A 24,029-nucleotide genomic window follows, 5' to 3' on the forward strand; every position below is an offset into this window, starting at 1 on the left:
TTTTCCCTATGGCAGAAATATCAAAAGCAAGAAGTTAGAGGTACAAAGGTGATTGGAAGGTTTTTTGAACTAGAAAGTGGTTAGTCTCTGGAACGCACTGCCAGAGGAATTGGCATCTGATACTAACACTACTTTTAATTAGACATTTAGATAGATACTTAAATATTGAAGGCACAGGATACAATCTAATGCTGGTATATGGATTAGGGTAGGTGGGCAAAATGTAGTCACAGATGTGATGGACCAAAGGGCATATTTTTGTACTGTGCAACTGTTCAATATCCAGCTGTTGGTAAATCAGAACTCGTTGTCTGATATAGTGCCAGAGACAGAAACCTTCCTCACACATAGATTTATGCACTGCAGGAAGATGAAAGTGGTGTTGCAAGGTGAGATGGCAGCTTTTTTTTTGCTGTGACTGATACAATGGTCTGAATAGCTTGCAGTATCATAATCTCGATGGTGTTTACTTTCTTGTAATTAATTTATTCTTTCCAGACTAATGCAAGGTGAGCTTCACAAGTTAAAATCATCACTCAAGGCACTGACACATTTAACTTCATGCTTATCCATCAGTATTTCCATTTCTCCAAAAATAAATGGAAAGACATTTGGCAAATATTGAAATCTCCCTGGATGACTTAAAGATCCCCTGTTTTTAAGTCATCTACTGAATGTTTACACTTTGAATGTAAAGGTGTTTCTGCTTCTGAATTGCCACTTTTTAAAGCTAGTACCTTGAGATGGCACAGATGGCTGGCCACATCCAAATCATTGTTCATCAATCTTGTTTGAAAAAGAGTAGTTTTCATGGAACTCGGTCGTGAGCATCATAACTGTAATGGCATGCGGTAACCACTATGCCAACAGTGCCAGAGATCGGGAATTGGGTTCAAATCCCACGCTATCTGTAAGGAGTTGTTGGTATGTTCTAACTCTCTGTGTGGGTTTTCCCCAGGGGCTCCATTTCCTCCCATCCTTCAAAACATACTGGGGGTTGTAGGTTGATTGGATGTAATTTGGCAGCATGGGCTGAAATGGCCTGTTACTGTGCTGTATGTCAATTTTTTTTTAAATTGTAAGAGTGGAGTTTATATGATCAATAGCACTGAACACTAATATTTTCACTCTATCTCAGTTCATGTGACAATAAACCACAATATTGCAAAATGTTTGCAGAGTTCCTATTGCGATCTAAAGCAACTAAAGTATGAACTAAGTGTCTGGGTCATTTGACAAATTATTTAAGCAACATTAAAAGCTGAAATTTCAGACAATAAAGGGAACCCAAAATAATGATGTAATCTAGTACGGTCCTCTGAACAAACATAATTCAGCATTATCAATGTGGTTTTTTTTTTAAGTTACTTCTGCATCAAGAGCACTATTTATCGAGAACAACATAACCAGATTATCCAGTTATTATATTAGTTTGTGGGAGATTTCCAAATCACTAAGTAGTGAAAGGCATAAATAAGACTAATTTTTGTGACCAAATGAAAAATGTATTGATAATTTAGTTTTAGTATTAAATTGCTCTTAACATGAACAACTTGCTAGTCACCAAATTTAAGTGGAAAACACCATTCCCCACTGATATACACCTTTGCGATTTCACAGAAGATTTAAGTCTCCAGTAATACAATGAGAAATTATCAAACTTTTGCTCCATAGTTATTTATATCAACTTAACCAAATAATTCTCCTATAGTTCTGGACACATTTGCATACAAATTTTTTTTTCACAAGAAAAATTCCACAAACCAAGTTCACGTTTAAGCTTTGCAAGCACATTTGTACAAATAATGGCAAATAAAGTTAGATTTAATCATAGGATAGTTCTACCTTGGTCTCAAATAGTAAATATATCATAGCTGTACACTGTACTTCCAATAAACCTCATACAAGAAAAATATCTGCCTGCATAAATAAGGTTTTTTGTGCTGAATGCAAATACATTACAATACAGCTAGACACTCAATCTTAAATATAGTACAAAAATTTACAGAATATAAACCAGAGGTGAGGGTTGAAGAGGACAAATAAATTGAACTTGAACATTACTGCAGGGAAGTATATATAGTCCCTTATTACCATTATTAATTCTCATAATTGCAAATATAACCAAGTTGAAACCATCTTCAACTTAAAAATAGATTAAATAAAAGGATACTTGTACCATTAGAATGCAAAATACTAATCAGTACATCTTAGTTTCTTAAAATTCTGTACTTCAACATCAATGAAAGCTTCCTACACAATTTTGGACAAAATGGCTTGAGTATTACAGACTCCAAAAACCATTCCAACAGTGCAAATTAAGTAATTACTGACTCCCAACTAATTTGTAAATTTTGGGACTTTAAATAAATATAAAATTTTACACAAATAAAGTAAATGGATGTACTCTGTGATTGTGGTTCCAGGTACTGAACAAGAAAGAAAAAAAAAGTTACAAATTATACAATTAAATTGTTTTACGCAAGTATTTTATAAATAATTTGAGAAACACATCTTTTAAGGGCCTATATACTTTTAAACAGCTAAATGACTAAACATACAAACACTTGTGGAGGTACCACATGATTGGAGAGCACAAAACTAAAAATTCTCCAGACATTTAACTTAAAAGGTTCAACCTTTATTCACAACAAAGAGTTAGCATATGGATGAAAACAAATCTCACATTGTGGTGTCTATGCTAAGGTCTGAGGAGCAGGACAGTTTGCATCAACCAATAAGATGCTAGTTGTAGCAGAACAACTAGAAAATCAAATTCCTGCCTCGGGCCAGGGTGGGGGAGATAGTTGTTTTCCGCAGAACTGTCAAGCAACATGTCACCAATGATCACAACTATTAAAATTAAAACGATACTATGCCGGGAGTCAATACTTTTGTCGATCGAGTAAATTTATAAATTTCTTCCTCCCAGAATAGAGATTGCATAGGATTCTGAGCAACAATATTAAAATATTAATCCTCCGACAATCATAATGCAATTGATTAACTTGCTAACATTAAAATCCTTTTGTTAAATCAATTCCCTGACTCAAACATTGCATAATCATTGCTCCAGAACTACAAACTGCTGGAATAACTCAGCAGGTCAGGCAGCATTTATGAGGAGAAAAGGACTGAGGCTGTTTCATATCGAGGTTCCTTTCATCGGTTTTAAGGAGTAAAGGGGAGAAGTGGGGCAATAGCTGGTAAGCGAGCTGGTAAGTTCAATCAACGAGTTGATTGGCAGAAAGGTGGGGAAGGAATGGGCGGAAATAGCAACAAGTGGAAACAAAGCACCTCAGATTATGAAATTGAAGAGTGGAACTAAATAGAGGAAGTCTAGTCATTTGCTTCAGATTCCAGCATGCAGTCGCTCACACAACCTCATTTCTTCACAGGTGATCAGTGGAGATGGGCAAACACCACATTTTACAAATGATTTACTTTTAAGTACACTAGACTGAATGGTTTACTAGTATCCTATGGTGAACTCTGCTTTAAATCCCCAATTCCTTGGTATTGCTATTTAATAAACAATGCTGAAGATTAGGTACACATATACACATAATATTATCCTGTCTAAAATTGTCTTATTTACCTGCCAAGACACATCAATTTGCCACAGGCAAGTGAGTATCTAGGTTTCAGTTCCAATTGTAATAATTTCAAAACATACAATTTTACACTATTTACATCTCTGTAAAAAGTTGAAAACAAACATTTTCAGATCTTCATAAGAAAACAAACCATAGAGAGGTACCTCAGTTGGTCAAAGCAAACATTTAAAAAGCATGCAATGTGTTTTGGGTCCTTGCCTATTATAAAGTCAGTGGGCTGCAGGATTATATTTTACTACTCATACATTTTTTAAATTAGGATACATTTAGTCTTAAAGGAGAATGTAATAGATGTTACATAATGAGTAATTACAAAATGAATGCAAGTGTTGAACTCAAATAGCAATGGAACGAATATGGATGATACCACTTATTTACATTTTGCGCATGTTTTTTTCGCTTTGCAGTTTCAGAATTCAAAAAAATTCCACGCAGAAAGTGCTTATGCATCAAAGCATTCATTTATCCTATTCCATTCCAATCTGCTTCATCTAAACACAAAACAGACTAGACTAGTGCAGTGGTTTTCAAACTTCTTCTTTCCACTCACTTAGCACCCTAAATAATCCCCTATGCACTGGAAAGAAAAAGTTTGAAAACCACTGTTTTAATCGTATCTAATTGACTTGTTATGTGCACGGTTTCATACCTCCAAAGGAAATGCACCAATGACAATTTTTCTCAAGCAAAATATTTCAGTAACAACTGGATTCTCAACCATTTTCCCCCCACTCACATATCCCCTTAAATAATCCCTTACTATTCACAGAGCAACTATATCATGGGGATGACTTGTGAGTGGAAAGAAAAAGTTTGAAAACCATTGGTTTAAACAATCCTAATATTATCCTTTCATTTAATGAGACATTCCCAGCATGCTAGATTACTTAAAATTGCTATTGTGACACTGGTTGATGAAATGATCCCTTCAATTAATGCAATGGAGGCCCTTTGGTCAATGAGGAAAGGTAGAAGACATTTAAAATCAACTCTTTGTGTGAATGCTGTATATGACAAAGTAATCAACAGGAGTGTTTTAAACAGAGAAATAGCTGAGCAATCTTTTTAAAGAGAGTGAGGATTGTAGCAACATTTACTTCATTGTTAATGTTTAGATTTCCCATATGAAAAATCCTTTAAATAGAGTCCGCTTTCAAGTTTAAATTCCAATACATCTTTAGTGATTTGTTTACTGTGTTAGGGAGCAAGGCATCTAATTATTGATATATTTATGCAAGTAACAGAGGTTGTTTGATTTGAAAAAAAACTCGGAATTGCTTTCAGTCACTAAAACGTGAAGTATACAGGAGGTGAAGTCTATATCAAGTCTTCTCCAGTGTGCAGATACTCTGTACATTTACAAAAATAGAATTCAGGATTGGAAGTGGGCAACCTTGGTCAACGTTCCTGAAAATATCCTGTTAAAATCCACTGTCAGGACTGATGAACAAGGCAGAGAGTGCAAAAGCCAAGAAAACGATTCCACCAATGATGGTCACTGAAAACAAAGAAAAAAGGGAATTAAATCAAATATTTTAATAAAAAAAATAAAATATTCCCTGCATTATACAACCTAAAAATTGCAAAGCTTCTTGCTTTAAAACCCACGACACAAAGGCAAGCTTCATTCATCAAACATCGTTTCTACATTGAGTGCCAAGATCATGAACAAACTTTGTCAGAATCTTACCAGTTCTTACTGAGATTTTCTGAGCAACCATTCTTCCTCCGATTACTGCCAATCCAGTACAAAGGCAGTGGCCCAACGTCCCACCCACAGCAACACCAAAAGGATCCTACAAAAAGAAATCCACTAAATTATCTTTTATTTTTGAAGCATCAATGTATAATTTCACTAAATTCCTGAACTAGGTTGCTAATTCACATAATAAGCATTTCTAATTTTAATCACTCATTTCCTCTGCAGCAGTATATGTTTTAAGATGCTCCTTGTTTATGTGCACCAGTGAAAACTATGTGGTACTGAAATTGATCATGGTGATTTCTTTGCATCAAGGTAACTTAACCAGGCCTCAAATGCCTAAATCTACACCTTGTATAACATTTTACTCGACAATGCTGACTCTTGTAATAAGTATAATTAGCTTCCTAATAAAAGATGCAAATTACCCAAGAAAATATAATCAAACTTGGTGCCAAGCATAAAGATAACTCAGAAAGGGTATGATGATGAGACTGCAAAATGCTGACATATCAAATAAAAAAAAAACTTTGAAGTACTCATCAGGATAGGTAGCCTACATTGGAGGCAAAAGGTGCAAGACGACAGTTTGGGCGGTGAACTTGCATCAGGCCTGTTGCAGAGATGATCCAAGACATCGACTTACAGCTTTTGCCTCCACAGATGAAGTTGGAAAGGATACAAGCTTTTAATTCATTTATGGGATATGGATGACAGTATGGAAATTCACTAGCATGCAAGGTAGAATATCAGGAACTTTAATGTCTTCTTTTGACTAAAAATATTGATTTAATACCATTTATGACAAATTGCTTTTGGAGATCAGGATCAGAGAGAACAAACAATACCTGAATCTATACTCAGAGTGGGTAGCCTAATTTATAGCCAGGTTGTCAAGGAAATGCATTGAATGGTGGTTTTCCTGCAATGTACTAGTCCCATGTCTTGGTTCAGCATCATGCCGAAGAAGATTGAAAAGAGGGTTGGTGCGAGAACACAGCCTTGCTTCACGCCATTGTTAATGGAGAAGGGTTCAGAGAGCTCATTGCTGTATCTGACCCGACCTTGTTGGTTTTCGTGCAGTTGGATAATCATGTTGAGGAACTTTGGGGGACATCCGATGCGCTCTAGTATTTGCCAAAGCCCTTTCCTGCTCACGGTGTCGAAGGCTTTGGTGAGGTCAACAAAGGTGATGTAGAGTCCTTTGTTTTGTTCTCTGCACTTTTCTTGGAGCTGTCTGAGGGCAAAGACCATGTCAGTGGTTCCTCTGTTTGCGCGAAAGCCGCACTGTGATTCTGGGAGAATATTCTCAGCGACACTAGGTATTATTCTATTTAGTAGAATCCTAGCGAAGATTTTGCCTGCGATGGAGAGCAACGTGATTCCCCTGTAGTTTGAGCAGTCTGATTTCTCGCCTTTGTTTTTGTACAGGGTGATGATGGTGGCATCACGAAGATCCTGAGGCAGTTTACCTTGGTCCCAACAAAGCTTGAAAAACTCATGCAGTTTGGCATGCAGAGTTTTGCCGCCAGCCTTCCAGACTTCTGGGGGAATTCCATCCATACCTGCTGCTTTGCCACTTTTCAGTTGTTCGATTGCCTTATATGTCTCATCCAGGGTGGGAACCTCATCCAGCTCTAGCCTTAGGGGCTGTTGAGGGAGCTGGAGCAGGGCGGAATCTTGGACTGAGCGGTTGGTACTGAAAAGAGATTGGAAGTGTTCTGACCATCGGTTGAGGATGGAGATCTTGTCGCTGAGGAGGACTTTGCCGTCTGAGCTGCGCAGCGGGCTTTGGACTTGGGGTGAGGGGCCGTACACAGCCTTTAGAGCCTCGTAGAAACCCCTGAAGTCGCCAATGTCCGCGCTGAGCTGTGTTCGTTTGGCGAGGCTAGTCCACCACTCATTTTGGATCTCCCGGAGTTTGCGCTGAAGATGGCTGCATGCGCGACGGAAGGCTTGTTTCTTCTCTGGACAGGACGGCTTTGTAAGGTGAGCCTGGTGGGCAGCTCGCTTCTTTGCCAGCAGCTCCTGGATTTCCTGGCTGTTTTCGTCAAACCAGTCCTTGTTTTTCCTGGAGGAGAAGCCCAGTACCTCTTCAGTGGATTGCAGTTTGGTAGCCTTCAACTGATCCCAGAGGGTTTCAGGGGACGGGTCCGTGAGGCGGGTTGCAACGTCGAGCTTTGCTTTGAGGTTTGCCTGGAAGTTTCCTCTCGCTTCGTCTGACTGCAGTTTTCCAACATTGAACCTCTTTCTGGGGGCTTTATTGTTCCTGGGCTTTGGCTTGAAGTGAAGGTTGAGCTTGCAGCGAACCAGCCGGTGGTCAGTGTGGCATTCCGCGCTAGGCATGACCCTGGTGTGGAGCACATCTTGTTTGTCACTTTCTCGCACCAGGATGTAGTCCAGGAGGTGCCAGTGTTTGGATCGGGGATGCATCCAGGTGGTCTTAAGGCTGTCCCTCTGCTGAAAAAGGGTGTTTGTAATGACAAGCCGCTGTTCTGCGCAGAGCTCCAACAGGAGGCGCCCATTGTCGTTGCACTTGCCGACGCCATGCTTGCCCAGGATTCCTGGCCAGGTTTCTGAGTCTTTGCCGACACGAGCGTTGAAGTCGCCCAGGATGACAACCTTGTCGGCTGTAGGGGTACGCTGGATGAGGTTGCGCAGGTCGGTGTAGAACTTGTTCTTTTCTGCTGGTTCCGCCTGGAGGGTTGGAGCATAGACACTGATGAGGGTGATGTGACGCTTGTTTTGAAGTGCCGCACGGATGGCAGTCTCTTCAATCTGAGGCGCCTGCAAGCTCACACCAAGACACAAGAGAAACTTGTCCATGAACTACTCTTTGCAGATGATGCCGCTTTAGTTGCCCATTCAGAGCCAGCTCTTCAGCGCTTGACGTCCTGCTTTGCGGAAACTGCCAAAATGTTTGGCCTGGAAGTCAGCCTGAAGAAAACTGAGGTCCTCCATCAGCCAGCTCCCCACCATGACTACCAGCCCCCCCACATCTCCATCGGGCACACAAAACTCAAAACGGTCAACCAGTTTACCTATCTCGGCTGCACCATTTCATCAGATGCAAGGATCGACAATGAGATAGACAACAGACTCGCCAAGGCAAATAGCGCCTTTGGAAGACTACACAAAAGAGTCTGGAAAAACAACCAACTGAAAAACCTCACAAAGATAAGCGTATACAGAGCCGTTGTCATACCCACACTCCTGTTCGGCTCCGAATCATGGGTCCTCTACCGGCACCACCTACGGCTCCTAGAACGCTTCCACCAGCGTTGTCTCCGCTCCATCCTCAACATCCATTGGAGCGCTCACACCCCTAACGTCGAGGTACTCGAGATGGCAGAGGTCGACAGCATCGAGTCCACGCTGCTGAAGATCCAGCTGCGCTGGATGGGTCACGTCTCCAGAATGGAGGACCATCGCCTTCCCAAGATCGTATTATATGGCGAGCTCTCCACTGGCCACCGTGACAGAGGTGCACCAAAGAAAAGGTACAAGGACTGCCTAAAGAAATCTCTTGGTGCCTGCCACATTGACCACCGCCAGTGGGCTGATAACGCCTCAAACCGTGCATCTTGGCGCCTCACAGTTTGGCGGGCAGCAGCCTCCTTTGAAGAAGACCGCAGAGCCCACCTCACTGACAAAAGGCAAAGGAGGAAAAACCCAACACCCAACCCCAACCAACCAATTTTCCCTTGCAACCGCTGCAATCGTGTCTGCCTGTCCCGCATCGGACTGGTCAGCCACAAACGAGCCTGCAGCTGACGTGGACTTTTTTACCCCCTCCATAAATCTTCGTCCGCGAAGCCAAGCCAAAGAAGACTAGTCCCATGTATCAATCGAATGTCAACAAACAATATGTCAATAATCATTCACAATAAAGGTAATATTTTAATCCAGATAGTGTTTACCCCAAAAAAATGATTTTGCTTCTTATTCAGTTTAAAGTCATCAGAAATAAACCAAAAATTGACAAAGATTTTAAAATTATAATTTTGATTTTTTTTTTCTTTACGTTGTTGATGTAAATTCCATATTGATATGCAAAATTAATGCTATGTTTAATGCATTAAGGTGTTTCCTTCTATGTATAGGAATTTATGGGGTGAAACAAGTCCATGAGAAAGTAAACAGGGAATGTGCAGATGCTGGAGTCTCGTGAAGTACATGAAAGTACTGGAGAAACTCAACAAGTCACGCAGCATTCATGGAATGCAGAAGACAATCAACTCTTGAAAAAGGCTGGAGCCCACGATGCCCAAATACACCCATGTGACCCATTAAACTACAAACCCTGTCCGTCTTTGGAACATGGGAGAAAACCAAAGTTCCATTTTAGATATCACAGAATACAAGAGCAGAAGTTGGCCAATCAGCTCATTAGGTCTGCTTTGCCATTTAATCATGAACTGATCCTCATCACTCAGACCCACACTCGGCCTTCTCCCCATTAACTCTTGATGCCCTGACTAATCAAATTTCTGTCTTAAATACACCCAACAACCTCACTTCCACCTGTGAATAAAGAAATTTCTCTGCAGTTCTGTTTTAAATAGAGACCCTTTTTTCCTGAAATTGTGGCATCTTGTCCGAGACTCCCCAACTTCGTCACATCTACTCTCTCCAGGCCTTTCAGCATTCAAAACATGTGATGTTCATCCTCATCCTTCTGTACTCCAAATAAAGGCCAAGTGTCAACAAATGTTTCTCATATGCTAATCTTTTCCTTCTTGGTAGCGTTCTAGTAAATCTTCTCTGAACCCCTCTTCAATGCTAGCATATCCTTTCTCAAAGGTGTCCAAAACTGTACCCAGTACTCCAAGTGAGGTCTCCTCAGTGCCCTATAGTCTCATCATTACATCTTTGCTATTGCTCTCGATGTGAAAGCCAACATTGTATTTGCTTTCTTCACTGCTGGACTCAACCTGGAGGTCAACCTTTAGGGCAGGGGTGTCAAACTCAAATTCACCGAGGGCCAAAATTAAAAACGTGGACTAAGTCGTGGGCCAAACTAAATATTTCTTGAAAATTTTCAACAACATCTGCATGTTTTCTCTTCTTTCAACATATGTAATGTTAAACTTTTTCTTATTAAAATAAATGTTTAATAATAGTTTTGGTTAAACTCTTTCCAGAAGAAGCATTAACAAATGAGAAATAAAACATTCAATAAATAATATTTCTCTATAGCCTTTAAGCTCCTTTTAAATGTATTTTTTTTTCATAAGCCAACAAGTCAAAAAAATAACAACTTGCTTGAACAGCTATGAAGAGTCCAAAGTTAACCAAAGAAAATATGAATCCAAGCTTAGCTTGCTACACTGTGATTTACTCTGATGCACCTGGGTCTAAACCAGATACTTGGCATCTCTTCTTCGATGCAAGTTCAATAAAACTCTGGGGTCAGAGTTTGCCTCCCACCTGTCTTGAAAGATCCTGTTTTCTGTGTTTCGTTTGGCCATTTTTCGTAAGGGGTTTATTACATGTGAGTTAGGTGACAGGTGGCAGATGCTAATGCAAGTAAAGAGAGGAGGTGGGGTCGATTAGCGGGCTGACGGGCCGGCGCCAACGCATTTGCAAAGCATTCTGGGATTTGTAGTATTTGCTGTGCAAGCGCTATACTAGCGCGGCGGCCAGCAGGCCAGCTCTAATACATATTTGATATGATCTTGCGGGCCAAATATAATTATAACACGTGCCAAATTTGGCCTGCGGGCCTGAGTTTGACATATGTGCTTTAGGGGATCCTGCACAAGGACTCCCAGTCCCTTTACACCTCCAAATTATGAATTTACTCCCCATCTAAATAAGAGTCTGCCCGCCTATTTCTTGTGCCAAAGTCCACTTCCCAACATTGTATTTCACCTGCCATCTTTGTCCCTTCTCCTAATCTATCCAAGTCTCTCTGCAGCCTTTCTGTGTCCTCTACCACCTATTTTGGTGTCATATGCAAATTTAGCCACAAAGCTTTCAAATCCATTATCCAAATCATTTATATACAATGCAAAAGGATGTTGCCCCAACATTGACTACTGCGGAATACCACTAGTAACAGGCAACCAACTGAATGAGATCCCTTCATTCCCACTCTGTTTCCTGCCTATTAACCAATGATCAACCCTATAATTCCATGAGTCTGACCCTGTTAAGCAGCATCATATGTGGCATCTGTCAAAGGCCTTTTGAAAGTCAAGTACATAACATCCACTGCTTCGCCCTGTCTATCCTGTTTGGCATTTCCTCAAGAAAATGGTAGTAGGTTTGCCAAGCATGATTTTCCTTTAAGGAAACCATGCTGACTTAGATCTATCTTGTAGTGCTCCTCGAGGTACTCCCTAACCTCAAATTTGACAATTGATTCCAACACCTCTCCAATCACTGACATTAGACTAATAGGTCTATAGTTTCCTTTCTGCTGCCTCCTTCTCTTCTTAAACAGTAGAGTGACATTTGTGATTCTCCAGTCCTCTGGAACCGTGCAGGAATCCATTGATTCCTGGAAGATCATTACCAATTCCTCCACAATCTCTGCAGCAATCTCCTTCAGAACTCAAAGGTGCAGTCCATCTGGTCCAGGAGACTTACCTACCCTTAGACCATTTAGCTTCCCAAGTATCTTCTCTCTCTCTCCCGGAATGGAAAGCCTCATCTTAGGAGCAGATGTGTCAGAGATGGATGAATTGAAAGAAAGTAATAGAATCCTTACAGGAAACAGGGAGAGAAGAGATGTGGTCAAGGTAACTGTGGGAGTCAGTGGATTTTGTAGATGTCAGTAGATAGATTGACTCTAAAAGACCACAGAGAGGAAGAGAGGATCACTGGAGTCTCCCTAACTCGCACCCCCCCCTCCCCAAATCCCAATTGATGTGATCTACTATGATTGTTGACTAAAGATGGTGTGCAAAAATTGAGAACTCCTTCCACCCCGCACATAGCATCTTTCAGCTGCTCCCATCAGGAAAGAAGAGATACTGGAGTATCACAGCCAGCATCATCAGACTGAGAAACAGTTTCTTCCCATGGGCAGTGGGAATGCTGAACAACCAAAGGAATGGCTCACACTAACCATCCAAGATTTTCATATTTATGAAACAATATATTTTGTATATAGAATACTTGTCCTGCATGTGTATTGTTTGTGTGTATGTCTGTCTGTGTGTTCTGCACTGAGGACTGGAGAACACTTTTGTCGGATTGTACTTGTGCAATCAGATGAAAAAAAACTTGACTAGACAAGAGTCTTTGCTGAAAGCTAGAAATGTCAGTTTAATCAGCTATTAGATAACATATTGCTTGAGAAATCACCATTCACTAAGTCCAGCCTACTATGGGGTCAGTGAGAATTCTTGGCCTGCAGATTAGAAAGTAAAAGGGAATTTATTTGTTTTAAAATTTAATTCTCACCACTTTTAATTACTATATTTTTTAAATTTCACATCAATGCTGATATTAAATATCTTGGAATATTAAAGATGAAGCAACTGTTGAAATCAATTGCTGGTCTTATTACAAAACTCTTGCTCTCAGCTTTTTCTTCTTTCAGTGTATGAGATGGGCAGGGCCTTGGTAATACACTGCCTGAAGCATGGTTGCCACAGGACTGGCCCAAGGGAGGGCAGGAACTGTGGTTCAATTTGTTGATATTGAAATCAAGAATTTCAGATTTTACAAGATTAATCACACAGGTGATCCAAGACAATCTTGAAAAGTATAATTATGAAGTTATGAAAGAAATTGCCAGAATATAGAACATGTATTAAAACTACACGATACTCGTCAATTTACTGAGAAATCTAATTCTATGCAGAATCTTTCTTCACCCATAGAACGAACACCCAAGACCGAGAATTAACTGAAGATTCACAAATTTTGAATTAAAGGCTCACATCAAGGTACATGCAACACTTAGAAGCTTAAATGTCTAAGTCCCCTCCTATCACCAGGATCACCCCAAACAAATAATAACTAACGATAAGATAACCTGGATTCAGCTAAGAAACCCAGGTACCAGGACTGGTTCACTCTCCCATTAAGTTACAAGAGCTGTCAGCTCAATCAGTAGCTCAACCACCGAGTATTATAGAGTGCTGGGCCTTTGTGACAGATTCACAACCTGGCAAAATAAAACTCCCTTTCAATCGGTTACCAGGAGACAATATGTTATGTAAATTCAGATCAACTGAAACACAATTTGCATGATATTTGGCTCATCTTGGGCAAACAGTGCATATTAATAGTTTGAATGTCTTTTTTTAAATTTAGAGGTAAACCACAATAGGCCCATCCAGCCCAGGAGCCCACACCACACAATTACATTTGTGACCAATTAACCTACTAACCCATTCATCTTTGGAATGTGGGAGGAAACCCACAAGATCATGGTGAGAACATACAAACAGTGCAGGATTTTAACCCGGGTCACTGGCGCTGTAATAGCATTGTTCTAACCACTTCTCTGTTCTCCAATTACATAAAAAGGTATTAAATGAAAATTTCCATAGTCTCAATCCAGTTCCTAAAGAGGGACTGATTAATGGTATAAATTTCAGGAACATTCCAAGATTTAATATTCAATTCATTGTCATAGTAATAAAACAGTGTCACATTACATTTATTTTTGTCTGCTGCAAGGCAGACAGATTCGCCACCAGCAGAAATTGCCTAAGTGCCTCTTACAGTCAGAGAGAGAGAGAGAAGCAAAAGAGAGCATTTATCACAACTCAACATCACAATGGTTTCCTCATTTTGATGGAAATAAGAGGTAAATGTTATTAAATAAAAGGTAAAAGTAAATTGCACTTGCTATTTGAGGCGTGTCTTAGATTTTACAATTTATACTATACTTTTGGGTCAGAGTAAAGGGAAATTAATAATATACTAAATTTACTCACTTCCTAAGATGAATTTTTACTTTTAAAACAGTTCAGAATTGTTATACATGGACAGTGATTTTATTCATCATGAAATTAAATATTCAACAATTTTAGTTTCTTCTAAAAAAATGGTCTAATGATTAAAAATGAAGAACTTACCTCCCGAGCAGCTAATACAATGGTAGTTAATTGTGACCGATCTCCCCACTCTGCCAGAAACGTGAGTGTAAATGCCTGAATGAATATCGGAGAAATACAATGCAATCGCCTCTTTTGTGGCGGATGTGTTGCTGAGCCTGTCTCTACATCCTGTGGACCATTTGCCACTTTTGATCGTTGAAGCTTAAAGAAAAAGAAAGTGTTATTGTAACTTGGTGTTTCATTCCTGAAAATAAATGGCCCAACCCAGTATTCTGGTCTGATTTTGAAAAATATGTAGTTCAGTTATTTACTACACCCATATTATAAAATTAAACATGAGAAAGTGATCTGCTGGTTTTAAAATTATACTAATTTAGGGTGAGCCAAGAACTCCTAGTGAAATGCTTTGATCCGTATAGTAATTAGACTAATGTAATCAGCATTTCAAACCTCAACAAACTGATTCTTTGAATATACCACATCTGAATCTCCTGGTGTTTAATCCCAAAGAATAGGTGGACAAGGCATTGCATGGATTAAAGTTTAATGAACGTTAAAACTAACTGTTGCAGGCTAGTTTTCAAACCCAACTCCATGAAAACTTTCTAGCTATTAAATTTCACTGGAACTGCAATCTTTTTGGACTCTACTAAACTTTCACCAAAAAATTGTCAAGTTTCAGGAATGCCCTGATTCAAAGAGGATATTTCCAGCAAGAAGTCACATATAAAATTTCAAATCTATTCCAGCTATACTTAAGCTATAAATATTTACTTTCAAGTCCAAACATTACTCAGGACTTTTTTAAAAAAAGACAGCAATTAATTTCAGAAAAAAAGCTTTCTAAGGCATGGCTGAAATAATGCAAACTTTATAAAAAATATTTCCATTGGCATTATAACACACAACTAGAAAAAAGGACTTTTGAGCTATGAGCATTGTGAGAATTGGGACACAACATACACCGGTGATCAGGAATGAAAGGTAAGTTGGACTTTCAAACCTCTTCATGCTTTTCTCTTCTTGTTTGAATGACCCAATTAAGAATGAGGGGTCATGAAGCAAAAATAAAAAATCTAAAGATAAAACAGCTTGGAATTTCAGCGACAGCTTTGAGGAGATGGGGATTGGACAAGCAATAATATGACAGAATATAGTAGTCTTTGTACTGAAAGCAGCTCAATTTCCGAAGTAACTAATACCATTGATATTGAAGAGAGGTGCAGCTGACTTATAATTGAGTACAGAGATTAAGCACCCATGCCCAGTCAAGGTTGAAAATGAAACAATGCTGCAACATGGAAAGTTGTATCACTGACTTGTGAACAATGTCTTGTTGCTACCTGCTGGCAGAAGATACAGAAATCTGAAACCCAGAACCTTATGGTTCACAAATATTTTTTTTTCTTGGATGTCCCCAAAATACCCTAACCATAAACTACTCCAGGATCACCAAAATATCCACTTGTCTTATTGAAGCACTTTTTTTGCACTAACTACAACTGTGAATATTAATTTATCTTTTTATACTACAAGTTGTACCTCTTTAATCTGGCGACATTGGAACCTGGCCATTGCCAGACAACACAAAATGCCGGAAAACAGAAATTGGCCCTAAGGGAACCCCTTATGTAAACGTATCAAAGGTAGAACAAAGCTTAAAACAGGAAATAATCCCGTGGGGTGGCACAATTAGCGTAGCAGTTAGTGCAATGCCTTTACAGTACCAGCGATTGGGATCAGGCTTCAAGTCCTGCGCCGTAAGGAGTTTGTACTAACGGTGGCAAATTCAACCTTTACAGCACCAGTGATCGGGACCAGGGTTTGAGTCCCGCACTGTCTGTAAGGAGTTTGAGGTATGCACCACTTTACGTCCATATGCTCTATGAATTTAGCGTTATGAGATATGAAAGTTGTGCGAACACCATATTATATACTTAGGGAATATATGTGAGGGTCATTCTCTGAGATGCATATATTTTAATGCAAGAAGCATAGTGAACAAGGTATATGAGCTGAGAGCATGGATATATACTTGGGGTCACGATATTGTGGCAATTAGTGAGACCTGGCTACAGGAGGGGCAGGACTGGCAACTTAATGTTCTGGGATACATTTGTTTTAGATGTGATAGATCAGGGGGTAAAAAAGGAGGAGTTGCTCTGCTTGTTAGGGAGGACATTACTGCCGTGAGGTGGCAGGATGGTATGGAGGGATCGACCAGTGAGGCTGTTTGGGTGGAATTGAGGGGTGGAGGAGGCAAGAGGGTGCTAATAGGGGTGTATTACAGACCACCAAATGGGCCAAGGGAATTAGAGGAACAAATTTGTAGGGAGATAACGTATATGTGTGAAAATCATAGGGTAGTGATCATGAGAGATTTTAACTTCCCACACCTTGATTGGGATACCCATTCATTAGAGGGCTGGATGGGCTGGAGTTCGTTAAATGTGTTCAGGATTGTTTTCTAAATCAGTTAGTAGAAGAACCGACTCGGGATGGTGTAATACTGGATCTCCTGTTAGGGAACGAGCTAGGTCAGGTAGCGGACATTAATGTTGGAGAACCAATTGGGTCTAGTGATCATAATTCTGTTAGTTTTAGGGTAGTTTTAAGGAAGAGCAAGGAGAGGCCTAAAGTTGAGGTTCTGGATTGGAAAAGAGCAAATCTCGTAGGAATAAGAAGGGATTTGGGGAATATTGAGTGGGACAGGATATTTTCAGGTAAGGATGTTAATGAAAAATGGAGGATATTCAAAAAAGAAATTTTGAGGGTACAGAGCCAGTCTGGATCAAAGAAAAGGCTGGAAGTCATAGGGAGGCTTGGTTTTCGAGGAATATTGGAAATTTGGTTAGGAGAAAAAGGGAGGTGTACAAGAGGTATAAAGAGAAGGGAGCTGAGAAGTTGAAGGAGGACTACAAGGAGTGTAGAAGGAATCTTAAGAAAGAAATTAGAAAGGCCAAAAAAAGGCATGAAGAGGCTTTGGCTGACAGAGTAGAAATAAATCCAAAGGGTTTCTATAAGTACATTAAAAGTAAAAGATTAGTGAGATAAAATTGGACCCCTTGTAGATAGCGAGGGTAGGCTGAGTGAGTAGTCTGAGGAAATGGGAAAATTTTGAATGATTTCTTTGCCTCGGTATTCACTAGGGAAAAAAATGTTGAACCAGTTGAAGTAAAGAAAAATAGTGGGGAGGTCATGAAGCATATAAGGATAACCGAGGAGGTAGTGATGGCTGTGTTAAAAAAAGATAAAGGTAGATAAATCTCCCGGACCGGACAAAATATTCCCTAGGACACTCAGGGAGGCTAGTGGACAGTTAGTGGGGCCATTAACAGAGATATTTAGGATGTCACTGGCCACGGTGGTGGTACCAAAGGATTGGAGGGTGGCGCATGTGGTTCCTCTGTTTAAGAAAGGGTTCAAATGCAAACCTGGGAATTATAGGCCTGTAAGTCTGACGTCTGTGGTGGGCAAGTTGATGGAAAGTGTTCTGAGGGATGCTATTTATAAATTTTTGGAGGTACAAGGATTGATAGGGAGTAGTCAGCATGGTTTTGTCAGGGGTAGATCATGCTTGACAAACCTGATTGAGTTCTTTGAGGGGGTTACAAAAAAGGTTGATGAAGGGAAAGCTGTGGATGTTGTCTATTTGGACTTTAGTAAAGCTTTTGACAAAGTTCCCCACAGGAGGTTAGGAAAAAAGATGGAGGCATTAGGTATAAATAAGGAGGTAGTGAAATGGATTCAGCAGTGGTTGGATGGAAGGTGTCAGAGAGTAGTGGTACAAAATTGTTTGTCCAATTGGAGGCCGGTGACTAGTGGAGTTCCTCAGGGTTCGGTCCTGGGTCCACTATTATTTGTTATATATATTAATGATCTGGATGTAGGGGTAGAGAATTGGATAAGCAAGTTTGCGGATGACACAAAGATTGGTGGTGTTGTGGACAGTGAGGTAGATTACCGTAGATTAAAAGGTGATTTAGGAAGGCTGGAGATGTGGGCTGAGAAATGGCTGATGGATTTTAATAGATAAATGTGAGGTGCTGCACTTTGGAAAGGCAAATTTAAATAGGTCATATACATTGAATGGTACATTGAAGGACCATCGCCTTCCCAAGATAGTGTTATATGGCGAGCTCTCCACTGGCCACCGTGACAGAGGTGCACCAAAGAAAAGGTACAAGGACTGCCTAAAGAAATCTCTTGGTGCCTGCCACATTGACCACTGCCAGTGGGCTGATATCACCTCAAACCGTGCATCTTGGCGCCTCACAGTTTGGCGGGCAGCAACCTCCTTTGAAGAAGACCGCAGAGCCCACCTCACTGACAAAAGGCAAAGGAGGAAAAACCCAACACCCAACCCCAACCAACCATTTTTCCCCTGCAGCCGCTGCAACCGTGTCTGCCTGTCCCGCATCGGACTTGTCAGCCACAAACCAGCCTGCAGCTGACGTGGACTTTTACCCCCTCCATAAATCTTCGTCCGCGAAGCCAAGCCAAAGAGAAAGACAATTGAGGAGTGCAGAGCAACAAAGGGATTTAGGAGTTATGGTAAATAGTACCCTCAAGGCTGATACTCAGGTAGATGGTGTGGTGAAGACGGCATTTGGAATGTTGGCCTTCATAAATCGGAGTATTGAATTCAAGAGTAGGGAGGTTATGATGAAATTGTACAAGGCATTGGTGAGGCCAAATTTGGAGTACTGTGTACAGTTTTGGTCACCAAATTATAGGAAAGATATAAACAAAATAGAGAGAGTGCAGAGAAGGTTCACGAGAATGTTGACAAGATTTCAGGGTCTGAGTTACAGGGAAAGGTTGTGCAGACTGGGGCTTTTTTCTCTGGAGCGTAGAAGATTGAGAGGGGACTTGATAGAGGTGTTTAAGATTTTAAAAGGGACAGACAGAGTAAATGTGGATATGCTTTTTCAATTAAGAAAGGGGGAGATTCAAACTAGAGGACATAGTTTAAGATTGAAGGGGGAAAATTATAAGGGGAACATGAGGGGAAATTTCTTTACGCGGAGGGTGGTGGGGATGTGGAATGAGCTTCCGGCAGACGTGGTCGAGGCGGGATCATTGGTTACATTTAAGGAAAGACTGGATCGTTACATGGATAGGAGGGGACTAGAGGGGTATGGACCGGGTGCTGGTCAGTGGGACTAGGAGGGTGGGGATTTGCTACAGCATGGACTAGTAGGGCCGAACTGGTCTGTTCTGTGCTGTAAGTGGTTATATGGTTATATGGATACTGTAATGTACCTTCAAACCTTTTATTTGTAAGTAGGGATCAATGTGGAGACCGACACAGGGCTATGGACAGAGAGTGGGGCAGTGGGATCAGTATGGGGACTGACATGGAGCTGTGGGGAGAGACCAGGGCAGTCAGATTAGTTTGGTGTACAGTATATAATTTCCTATAGCTCATGATCATTTTTTTCTAAATTGCTATGGATTTGCTCACAGTAATTGAATAATTATGGGACCATGGAAGTATACGCAGTCAGACGTTGCCTTAACAGACATAAAGCGGCACATACCTGTACCAATGGCAACAGATTCAAATGTGCCAGACCTTGGGAGTTGCCAGACCACAGAGCACCAGATAAGAGAGGTACAACTTGTATCTTTTTCTGTCTTATGGCATATTATGGCAATTTAATTCATATTACCATACATGGTTTTGGATACAATTGTAATTTTGTTTCTAAATAAAGCAATAAAAACACATTGTGGAATCCAGTAGTACATTTTAATTGAACATATTAAGTAAGAACTGTGAAAAGTTCACATTGGAACTCTTCAGCTATTACATGTTAAAAAAGCTAACAGCTTTGGAATCCATTGGGTGACAAATGCTGGGCAAGTAAATAGCAATTCTCCTTGGAGTGCCATAAAATATACAAATAACAGTAAAATAAAGGTATATGTCCATCATAATCTCATATCTCATCATGGCCAGAAATAAATTCTAATCACAACTTTTTTTTCTAGGTGAATGACAATCAATCCATTCAAGGGACTTTAAAATAAGAGAATAACCTTACTATGTAAACATTATGCAAAAATTCCCATTCATCTTTGATAACTTACTTGCCCACTGGTCATAATTTTTAGGTCATGTGTTATTTTCTTATTAAAAATCTCAATAGTTTCATTGTCATCACTTATAGACTAACTTTATTTTCTTGACTGTGCCATGTATTCCGAATTTGTAATAATACGTACAGCCTCGTCTTTCTTTTTGATTTCTGCTTGCACTTCTTCCAGTTCCTCCTGACCTTCATTAGGACTCATCTTTAAGCCTTCCCAAAGCATTCGAAAGCCAAATATTGCAAATAGTGCTGTTGATACATAGTATGTATACTTCCGAGGTATTATTGTAGTAGCATACCCAAAGAGAACTGCAACAAATAATTAAACAAGACCATCATTCTCATTCTCAGAATTTTATTACTTTGTTTAAAATCCATAAATTTTATTATTTTTCCTTTGTTTCTTAATTAATTTCCCCCCCCCACCCCCGTGTCATTTTTGTATGACATGAAATGAAGACTAAGAAAGAATGGAGGAACAAAAGTAGTGAATGGATCTAACAATTTATATTATCTAGATTAGAATATGACACAGATAGGATTTCTCAAGGTATGATTTAAAATATGCTCTAATTTCCTCACTCATTCATGAGTGACACCCTGAAAAGGGTGCGGCTGATAAATGTTGTGGTTTGCTGAGGTCCAAAAACGAGTCAGGCAATGCAGAGAATTCTTCAGGAAGGTTTAACCTTTATTTTCAAGTAAAGGCTTAGACAAATCAAAGCCTGGACTCTGAAATGCCTGTTGCTATGAGACACTGCCTTTTTAAAAAAAAATATACAGAATTTTAGCTACTTATCAATGTTCGGCTTTGATTGATGTTTCGTACCAATTAGCTCATCCTGAGTTTATTTCTTGGTCATAGTACTCTTATCACTTCTCCTTGCGCTACACTTTTCCCAGGTAGCTCTGGTTTCCTCCCACCCTTCAAAACATACTGGGGTCTGTAGGTCAATTGGGTGTAATTTGTGGGCCGGAAGGGCCTGTATGTCTAAATTTAAAAATACCATGCTATATTTCTAAATTTAAATTTTAAAAAACCAGTGCTAAAATGTAACCGTCCTGCTTCAGAATAAATCATTCGCCACTATGGTTTCCCCTACCTTGTCCCATCTATCTGATCTCCTGTTACGTCCCTGATCTCATCCTGTTTAATAGCTTATTCACCTGGTGCCTGTAACCACTATTATCTTCTTAGATTTAAATGTATGACCTTAGGGTTAATGACGTTTTCTCTCTGGACTTGTGTTTTAAAGTTAGCAGTTTTGTATAACCTTAGGGAAGAAGATATTTTCCCCCTTTCTTGTGTTTTAAAGTTAGCAGGCCTTGGAGTCAGCAAATTCTACACATACTATAATCTTTTCTACATACTGTGGCTGTTACTTAATTACATTCATATTTTCCATAATAACTAATCACCTTGCAAAAATGTCCAATGCAGTACTTTAATGAAAGGCAACGAAAGGCTGATTTCATTATTTTTTCAAAAGATATTCACCGACTTGTTGAGTACTTTCATTTGTTGCTAATTCTATTTTCACGAGCTCCTATATTTGCTTTTGCTAGAGATTCAACCAATTACTGTCAATTGTATTCTCAAATCAATCAAGTTTCCCAAGTCCACATTATGAGATGTTCCCAGGCCCAATTTCCAAATGAACAGATTAATAATGCTGGATGTAAGAATCATAAATATTAATGATAATAATGGTGACATCCTCCAATTTCAACCAAATGCTTCTGCAACTACCAGGACTCTTTCGGATCTAATGGAAATGATGCTAAAAATGTCAGTTGTAATAGCTTTAAACTCAGAAATGTGATCTTTCTTCTAATACTGTAATTTGGAGTTTAAGAAAGGAACCAAAAATCAAGATCATAAGACAGAGTGATGGGGAAATGAAATGAAGACTAAGAAAGAATGGAGGAACAAAAGTAGTGAATGGATCTAACAAGTAATGGGGAGATAAAATCAAAGAATAGATTACAAAAAATAAACTTAGGTATTTCTGTGACACAGTTGGAAGAGACGATTTGAGGAACTTAAATCCTAATTTACCTTTCCCAAAACTACATGGGAGTCTATTTTGAAGCGTGTTCACTCATCTTCTCTTTGTGCTAGGCATTCATTAATACAATTTAAAGTAGCCCATCAGGCACACTTTTCCAAGGTTCAGTTAGCTACATTTTATCCTAACATCTTTCCTAAATGTGATAAATTCATAACTGAGGAAGGTACTTTGTATCATTTGTTTTGGTTATGTTTTTGCACTTTATCATTGATATTAATATGGCTCCTAGCTCTTTTTTTGCTATCTTTGGAGAGAGTGGGCCAATGGATTTAACATTGACTTCTTCACAATCTCATGTAGTGGATTTTTTTAGCTAGAAGGGCCATTTTGCTGAGATGGAACATGCTGTCCCTCCCACTCATACTCAGTGGTTGTAGAATGTGATGGTATGTTTCTCTCTAGAAAAAAATAGGTGTTTTACTACTGCAATGGATCTTAACTTTCTTTCTCTTTGGGATGCTTTTCTCAATTATTACTAAAACTTGTAGATTATTGATCCTTTTTGTTTTGACTCCATTGTTATTATTAGTAGTGGACTCCTTTACCTGGGCAGCAGCCCTCATAGGGTGGAGTTTGATTCTTAAATGTATTTTTCCCCCTCTTCCTTTTCCCCCCAATTAATAACAGGTTCATATGTACCTTGTTCTTTGTCATTCAATATTTGTAACTTGTTATTAATTTACATAACCATTATCATATGTATTTTGCATATTCTAAAACCAATAAAAAGATTGAAAACGAGAAAATCCTAATTTATCTTTGCTTAGGAGCAAGTCCACATGGCAAGCAAAATACTTTTTAATAGCCTATCTTTACAATAGATTATAAAGATTGTTTAACAATAAATTGCAAATTGGCAGCCATTAATGAATCATTAGTTTATATTTTTTTAATATCAAAAATAAAGTATTATCATCATTTTTACTTTTTTGTAAAAAAGTCACTAACCAGACAAACAGGTCATCAATCCCAAAGCCAGCATAGCTCCAGCAAGCACAGTCAGACGATTGTAGCGCATAGCCATAATTGCTGCTATGAAGAAGGTCTTGTCACCCAGCTCAGAGACGATAATGACCGATATAGATGCAACAAAAGCATGTATAAATCCCAGGTTTGTTTTGGTCATAGATTCATCACTTACAACAATATCCAAGGGATGTGGAGATGATATTTTCTGTATTAAAATAATAATGTTAAGCATTAGTTGCAAAAAAAATTTGAATGCTCAACCCATGTTCCAAACTCCTGATGTTCCAAGTCACAGATCTAACTCTGGCTGCACAGCTGGCCTATAGTACAGATCCAGTCTCACAAGTTCTGGATTTCCAGCTCACATTCTAGCCTAATGAGCAAGCCAGATACTTCAGTCATTCATTAGCAAATGATGGCTTCAAACAACATACTTGATTATTGGAATTTTTCTATAGTGGATATTGTAGCAGTACCTTTATGAAAGCTAAATATATTGCATTAGCAATTGTTCCTTGATGCATAAAAGAATTAAAACTTAGCACTCT

At 39.3% G+C, this 24,029-nt stretch overlaps 1 protein-coding gene across 2 annotated transcripts in view; it reads right to left on the minus strand.

Moving 5' to 3' along the window:
• Window positions 1–1,661: 1,661 nt before the first annotated feature.
• The window catches only part of tmem165 (transmembrane protein 165), a 44,834-nt gene continuing 22,466 nt past the window's right edge, over window positions 1,662–24,029 (minus strand). For both annotated transcript variants that reach the window (XM_069924647.1, XM_069924646.1), the window contains exons 2-6: window positions 23,461–23,686; window positions 20,574–20,749; window positions 14,361–14,543; window positions 5,308–5,413; window positions 1,662–5,115 (exon numbers count right to left, since the gene is read on the minus strand). In XM_069924647.1, the coding sequence (XP_069780748.1) occupies window positions 5,039–5,115; window positions 5,308–5,413; window positions 14,361–14,543; window positions 20,574–20,749; window positions 23,461–23,686 (768 nt within the window). In that variant the 3' untranslated portion in view covers window positions 1,662–5,038. The remainder of the gene's footprint in view (window positions 5,116–5,307; window positions 5,414–14,360; window positions 14,544–20,573; window positions 20,750–23,460; window positions 23,687–24,029) is intronic.

The sequence above is a fragment of the Narcine bancroftii genome, chromosome 3, assembly GCF_036971445.1.
Source record: "Narcine bancroftii isolate sNarBan1 chromosome 3, sNarBan1.hap1, whole genome shotgun sequence".
In the NCBI taxonomy this organism is placed as follows: domain Eukaryota; kingdom Metazoa; phylum Chordata; class Chondrichthyes; order Torpediniformes; family Narcinidae; genus Narcine; species Narcine bancroftii.